The sequence below is a fragment of the Mesitornis unicolor genome, unplaced genomic scaffold, assembly GCF_000695765.1.
Source record: "Mesitornis unicolor isolate BGI_N332 unplaced genomic scaffold, ASM69576v1 scaffold29479, whole genome shotgun sequence".
In the NCBI taxonomy this organism is placed as follows: Eukaryota; Metazoa; Chordata; class Aves; order Mesitornithiformes; family Mesitornithidae; genus Mesitornis; species Mesitornis unicolor.
In genome coordinates, this window is record NW_010209904.1 from 3,855 (window position 1) to 11,774 (window position 7,920).

General features: G+C 35.5%; 1 protein-coding gene across 1 annotated transcript in view; it reads left to right on the plus strand.

Annotated features, from left to right (window-relative positions):
• The window catches only part of BNIP2 (BCL2/adenovirus E1B 19kDa interacting protein 2), a 10,221-nt gene that overhangs the window by 288 nt on the left and 2,013 nt on the right, over positions 1-7,920 (plus strand). The window contains exons 2-10 of the mRNA XM_010193013.1: positions 564-631; positions 1,391-1,399; positions 1,704-1,871; positions 3,760-3,936; positions 4,566-4,668; positions 4,959-5,090; positions 5,750-5,836; positions 5,973-6,071; positions 7,528-7,563. Of these exons, the coding sequence (XP_010191315.1) occupies positions 564-631; positions 1,391-1,399; positions 1,704-1,871; positions 3,760-3,936; positions 4,566-4,668; positions 4,959-5,090; positions 5,750-5,836; positions 5,973-6,071; positions 7,528-7,563 (879 nt within the window). The remainder of the gene's footprint in view (positions 1-563; positions 632-1,390; positions 1,400-1,703; positions 1,872-3,759; positions 3,937-4,565; positions 4,669-4,958; positions 5,091-5,749; positions 5,837-5,972; positions 6,072-7,527; positions 7,564-7,920) is intronic.

Genomic DNA, 7,920 nt, shown 5'->3' on the forward strand with positions numbered 1-7,920 from the left:
ATGCCACTGTTGAAGTTTCCAGTGTTGTTGCTAAAGTGAAAATTTGTAAATTTGACTTTGTTTTCTGTGATAATCTTTTGCAGCTACATTGTTTGCATATTATTACTGATGTTTGAAGGCCCAAATATCTCATTAAGCGATGTTTCTGAGCAAAAGTCTTAACAGTTAAGACTGCTAGTGATGCTTGGGCCTATAAAGAAACTAAAACAGATTACTACAGAGGCATTCTATAATAACATGATTAAACTACTTCTGTAATGTATTTAATATCAAATTCTCAAGCAAGAACATGGTGGGTTTTCTTAAAGATGGCACATGCTAACAACCAGCATTTTGGCACTTTTCACAACGATAGTCACTTAAATGCTGTAAAGGAATTTTCTGCTACTTTGGTGCTTTGTTTACTGAAAGCTTGAAATTAGGACATAAGTAAATTTAGTTCATTGTTATCCCACAGTGGCATTTTTAGCAGTGTGTAAATCTAAATATTTGGCATTTAACTGGCTATTTAAATAAGGATGGGGGGGAAGTTTTGTAACAGTAGTTTCTACTTTGTGCGCCAGGCCCCTGCCAGAGGATGATCCTGTAGAGTCAGATGTATTGGCTGCAGCTGGAACAGAAAGTGAAGCTGGTAAGAACATTCCGCTCCAGTCAAGATGACTGCTTTCTGCTTAGATGGCTGTTTTAAAGCTCTGTTTTGGTTTAGGGTGTTTTTTGAGTGGTGGTTGTGTTGTTGTTTGTTTGTTTTGGGGTGTTTTTTTTCCTCAGGCTTGAGAAAACAGCATTCTAAATGACATTTTTGTATGTAAAGGGCATTATAAACATCTTGTCTAGAAAGAAAAGAGTTTTGGAATAAAATGACTCCTCATCTTCCCTGGGAACAGAGCCATCCAGCTAATATTGGACAAAAATCAATTATTCTCTCACTTCCTGACCTGTCTTAAAATCTTGGTTCACTTTTTTTGCTTCTGTGCATCAGTTAGGACCTACCTTACTTTTGCTCCAAATTTCAGACCTCTGTGGCCTTTTAAGAACATTGCTTGTCTGAGTGGTCAGAGGGTAAATCATACAGATTCTTTGGGGTTTTTTACATTTTAAATGTTTATCTTGTCTCTGCTTTAGTTGTGGCATTTCCAGTGCTGGATCAGTCACTTTATTCCCTGCTTCCAACTGCATGCTGTGCATTCGTCTAATAACTTCTTTAATTTTCTGTCCTCACTGTTGTCTGTCAGCCTTTGTTTTTAGCCTATATATTATATTTTAATTCACCAAAGATACTAATGGTATTACCAATACCTAACAAAAAAAGGGGCTGGGGACATGAATCAATTGCATTATTTGCAAGACTTATTTAGTATATCTAGAGCAATGAGTGGTACACTTTGATAAGCTAGCATGGGTAATAGTTGCTTAGCTGGTGGCAAGCACTTCAGGCCTTTCTTCTGTAGGGAGTATGGTGGTCTACCTCTGTGGTCATTTTATGCAACTGGGTAAACTTAGTCTTGAGGTCTTGAGAACTTTGACCTCCAAGTGCTGTTTTCTTCACCTTGTGTTTAATTCTTATTTCAAAGATAAGTAATTTCAATTACAGGTGTTAACTTACAGTATATTCTGAGATAACACCGTGTTCTTTAATCTAGTTAATATGCTTATCTAAACTCACTTTAGCTTTGAAAATGAATAATTTACTTTTTGATATACAGAGGTAAATGGAACCAAAGTGAGGAAGAAACTAAGGGCTCCAGATATTAGCTTAACTTTGGATCGCAGCGAGGAAACTGTTTTGTCTGATGATTTGGATGAGAGTGGAGAGATTGATTTGGACGATTTAGATACTCCTTCGGAAAATAGCAATGAGTTTGAATGGGAAGGTAAGTAGCTCATTACTCTTGTCTGATGTCCTAAACTATTTCTATTTTCGTATGTACAGGTCAACAGTTTTTTGAGTGGGAAATAACAATGACTCAATATTACAAGAGGGGAAAATATAAAAGGAGTGTTTAGATTAGAAATTGGAAATAGGTGCAGTGAATTTTTAAAGAGCGAATCAGGTCTTGACTAATTAGTAAACAGGCAACATTCTAGTAGCCAAATAAACTCCAAATAAACTTGAACAAGTGTGATTAAAAACCTGTTGGACTTGAAGTTATGAAAATCCTGTCAATTGCGGTATAAGTACCAAACTGGGAAAAATAAAGGTGTTTTACTTGCGTTAGAGATCAGTTTTAAATGGAGATGACGCATATAAAGGGATCTCGATTACCTAGTCAGAAATCTGTGGATTGCAAGCCTTTGTATTTGAGGAGGACTGAATGGTATTTTTACAAATACTGAGTAACACCTGATCTCGTATCTTACTGTGGTGAGGATGGCAAAAGGTCAGTAGCCTTAGAGCTTGCATGCTTTCTGGATTGACTGGAAGTGATAGAAGAGCCTCTATTTTGTGTCAAGGAATTCTGAAATGGCTTGATAGTAATTTAACTTAGCTATAGACACACTAGTAATGATCTTTATTTTATGTAATGAATAGATGCTTCATCCTGCTCTTGCAGGAAAAACCTGGAGATTCTAAAACCTTTTATTTGAGGTAAAAAAAGTCCTGTGTAGGAGTTAAGTCACAAGTTTTAAACTTGCAGTTGAATTGTTTTAAGGCCCTTATATGTAAGCCAAGAAAGGTTGTGTTGGTCAAATGGTTGGAGGCTTTAACTTTGAACTTCATGACCTAATGTCTCTAAAATAATAAGTAAACATGTAAACTAAATTATATTTTTATTCTGGAAGTTAAAACTATTTTATTTCTGAGTAAAGAGAAAGCTCTCTTTTCACTGTTGTGAATGAAACATTACCTATTCTTGATTCCAGGGTAGCTTATCAATGGAGAAAGAAACAGTCTTAGTTTTGTTTCTTTCTTTTTTTTTTAAAGCCAAAGACATGGTAGGTGAAGTTTTCATAACAGACTGTGGGTTTACCTGTGTAAAAGGATTGTCGTCATTTTAGTGAAGAATTGGTATTTAGGGTTACTTTTGCAGTGATGCGAAGGAAATGTTCCAGATGTTTGTGCCTTTTTTTTTTTAAAGTGGCTGAAAAGGGTTTCTGTCTTCTCTTCCTTTAATGCTGCTGCCTTCATTTTCCTGGAAGGATAGTTTCAATTAACAGCTCTGTCTTGGGAACAGACAACTAACTTGCAGTAGGTTTTTCTCGCTTTGGGTAAGGTCTGTGCAACAAAGTCAAGAATCATAATTTAATTGGAGCGAATTGTTTCACAGATTGCTGTCAGCATAAATTTCATATATATTGATTGCACACTTGTGAATTAGATTTAATTTCTAATAGATTTGCCTGCATGTCTGCTTGCAAGGTACTGTGAATGTTTTAAATCATGCTTTTATGTAAATCTGTGATCAAGCAACCTCTAATTACCTTGGAGTTAACCACTTTGTCTATTTTGGTGAGATTCATCAAGATCTGTGTTCTGCAAGCCTACAATTGAATAGGCTTCCTACATGAATGAAAACTTGTCGTGTATTTTAATGGAAAATTACAGTCAATGGGTAACTGCCAGCAATGATTATTTTGATAAAATACGTGACACTCGTGAGATCCTATTTTGTAATGACTGAAGGAACTAAGTCAGCTGATGTTTCTGGGTAGCGAATGTTAAAAATCAATCAGATAGCAAAGTGGTTAACCTGTGTTGTCATTGATTGTCATTATACGTAGTATTCATAATGGATCTTGAACATGTTTTAACTTTGACAGATGATCTTCCAAAACCAAAAACTACTGATGTAATTAGGAAAGGATCACTTGCTGAATACACTGCGGCAGAGGAGAAAGATGATGGTCGACGCTGGCGATTGTTTAGAATTGGAGAACAGGACCATAGGGTGGACATGAAGGCAATTGAACCATATAAAAAAGTTATCAGTCATGGTGGTAAGGATTAGTGATGTGCTGAGGGGAACTGTTCAGAGACCACTTTAAGCTGAGTTGGGGTAGCACAGGAAGAGCTTTGGGCATAAAGACTCATGTGATGATTCGTTTGTTGCAGTATTAAGGCCTATGGTTGATTTAATATTTTTTCCCTTTTAAACTAAAGTTTCATGTACACATGTTCAGATAAGGCTACTATCATGGACATGTGTAATAAGTTGTACTTATCTGTTCTACAGTATCAGTGCTACCAGTATGATTTTTTTGGTTTTAAGTGTGTTGAAAGCTGTAGATCTACTAAAGCTTAAATTAATTTAATGATATTCCTTAACAGTCAGTCAGGTTTAGGCTGGAGGAATAATTTACTATATACAATGTTATTAAATATACTGAGATGTGGATTGCAGGTATAGCATTTGATATATATCAACTTTAGCTATTTCTTTAGAAGTGGATAACCTTGAAAAAGAAATCTTGAGGTATTCTGTAACTGTATGGATCTGTCCATATAGAATAGACATTTGTAAATCTCTGTTAAATAATGAAAAAGCATACTGGATGTCCTTGACTTTGTGTAAAATGTAGTCACTGTACGCCTTTGTCACTACTGCTGCTTTTTAATTTGTTTTTAGGTTATTATGGTGAGGGGTTAAATGCCATTGTTGTGTTTGCAGTTTGCTTTATGCCTGAAAGCAGCCAACCTAACTACAAATACCTAATGGACAATCTTTTTAAGTAAGTCATCACCTGCCTTTGAATACTGCCTAAATTTCACGTTGTGAAACTTAGCATTTTAATATAAGGACAATTACTTTTTTTAATGAAGCCTTTTATATTTCACATGAGGGAAAGGTAACAAGTAGAAAAGCAACTACATCTGCTTCCAGGGGAAGAAAAAAAATAATTAGATGCTTCTCAACACTGTTGCTAACTCTGTATTTTTCTAAATATATATGAGCACTACTAGGAATTACTTTAATATCCACAGATCTTCCCTTGAAAGTTTTATTTGCTTGTCTCTGCAGGTATGTAATTGGCACTTTAGAGCTGTTAGTAGCAGAGAACTATATGATAGTTTACCTGAATGGTGCAACAACACGAAGAAAAATGCCAAGTTTAGGCTGGCTTAGGAAATGTTACCAGCAAATTGATAGAAGGTAAGAAGCTCCGCAGTGTTTGCTTATGATATTCACGTGCTCAGTGATACATGCTTAGGAAGAACTGCTGTTTAGTGTGGTGTCTCTTACCTACTGGTTAAGATTTAATTAAGCAAATTGCTTGGTGTATTTAAAACCTCTTCCTAAGCTAGACAATGTGGAATAATGCTACAGTCATGCCTGGGTTTTTTGTGTGGGTGTTTTGGGTTTTAGTTGCTTGGTTTTGGTTTGTGTTTTTATGTGTGGGTGGGGCTTGTTTGGGTTTTTTTGTGAAAATAGTAGTGTTAGAATACTGAATATTGTTGCGTGTAGAACATCCTTAAAACCTCATGTATTAATATGATGAGGTAATAAGAGGGAGATCCTTCGTGAACCACTTCATCATTGGTTATGTAAAAAGATTTGTAAAAAGATTTCTCTCTAGAATGTTATTTCTTGTCATTTTTGCCAAACTTATCCTACATCTTAAATTTTGACTATTCCGTTGTGTGCTGTTTTTTTCTTCTGACAGATGGTAATTTCTAATAGTGGAATGTTAGAATAGTAGATTTATGTGACAGTTGTGCTTGTAAAAACATTTTTATGTATTTTTTTAAAAACCCTCGTTGTCATGGTGCCTGTTTGTTCTGGTAATTATGTCCATTGTTTGAATTCTTCAGGTTAAGGAAAAATCTGAAATCGTTAATCATAGTTCATCCTTCTTGGTTCATCAGAACACTCCTGGCCATCACAAAACCTTTTATTAGGTAATACTCTGGAAGCTACTTCTATTTTTTTAACTATCCTCACAACTGTTTACTTTAAACTTAAAAAACTGTTTTATTATTGACCTACTGAAAACTTGTGAAGTTGTAACTGTACCCTGCATTTGTTCTTCCACAGCTCAAAATTCAGCCAAAAAATTAGGTATGTCTTTACCCTGGCAGAACTAGCTGAACTCATCCCCATGGAATACGTTGGCATCCCAGAATGCATAAAACAGTACGTTTTATTATTCAAACATGTTCTACACTGATCATGTTTTAGAACTGGTATAGATTGTATTCAGTGATTGGTTTGAATGTAACACTTTGCATTTAATAAAACTTAGTTTATCCGAGATCACTGTTATCCGTAGGAGGAGTATCCATGTTTGATCACCCTGTTAACTACAGTTTGGTACGCAGAAGTGTCAACAGTCAAATTGTTAATGTACAGAGATTTTCAGATAGTGCCTCATGTAACTACCAAGTTATGGTGTGTGAGTTAATCTTCTAAAGGCAAGGCCTCATTCCAGTTGTTCTGTATCTTAGTATACTAAACTGGCTCGTGAGTGAGAAATTCTGGGCACGTTGATACTGAAGTTACAGTATCTTCAGTGCTCTGAAATTTAGAACAAGTTAAGTGGTAAAATATCTCTTGGGTTGGGATTTCATTTCAAAGAAGGGCTGTGGTGGAAAAATGCTGAATCCCTACCCATAACAATTCTAAAACTACTTTGCTGAAAATGTGAAGGTATCAATGTCCTTGGTTTTCTCTTCTTCCTTCTCTACAGATACGAAATATTAATTTTAACATCAGCACAACTCTGCTCTCAAATATGATGGTACTTTCTGTCAATAGCATTTGTGGGTGCAGTAATAGAGTAGACCATAAACTGGGGTCTTTAAGAACCCAGATGAAAATACTAACAATTCTGATGAAAATTTGATCAACTTATTAGAGGGTATAACATACAAAGCCTATAGAGCTATGCATCACAAAGGGTCATCACAAACTGGGAACTCCACAAGGAAAGGTGGCATAATCTCGCTGTGTGGACAGAAGGGCACATCCACATTGGACTAATTCAGAATTCCCACCCCTATCCCTGCAAGTGGCTGGTTATTGCAGTAAACATTCAGCTGGTGTCTGTTGTACAATTTAACTTTTTATAAAATAGAGAAAACACTGTTTTCTTTGGGTGGAGGAGAAAGACAAGACAGTGCTGAAGTGGCTTTGTGCTATCTTTAGAATATTTTTCTTTTTATACTGGGCCTTTTGAAGGATGGGTTATAAACATTCAGACTGTTATTCCAAGTCTTGAAAGACTCCTTTCTGTCCTGATGAACTTTTAGCTGTTCTACAAAGGCTGAACTTGGTTGGCTTATGGGGTTAAGTCTTGGACTCCTGTGGAGGATTATATCTGCCTTTAAACTGTTATGAACAGACTTTAAATTTTAATGATGCATCTTAATATTGTACAAGACGTTGTATTGAATTCATGTTATGGTAACTAAATCTTAATGGTTCTTGTTTAATGCATATGAATGTTGGAGATTCAATATATTTTTCTTGACTATATCAGTTTTAAAAATTGTTTCTACAAACTGTCTTGACACTAATACCAGTTTGCAGCTTCTGTTGAATTTGGCCTTCACATGTTATATTTACTGAAATCAAACTTTTCTTCACCAAGGTATGAAGAAGAAAAGTTTAGAAAGAAACAGAAAAGGTATATTCATATTTTGATTAGGGTTGCATCTAGATAAGACGATTTGCACTGCAACTAACTCCCAGTTGATTGGCTTGCATAAAGGAATAAGCATTTGTAAATATAAACACGCACTAGTGACTAAGTTTTTATGTATGAAAGTGACTGTACTGCCTGCTAGTACAGTAGTTCATCTAAAAGAACCTGCCCTGGATGTTCAAACAGGTATTTGTGAATAGTCTATTACATGAGATGCTCACTATTAAGGAGATACGTGGATTCTCAACACAATCTTAGATGCAAAAGCAGTGCTTTTATATGAGTCGATTAAATCAAGTTTCACTGTTCTGACAAGAAGTGATATCTGAAGGAAGAGCG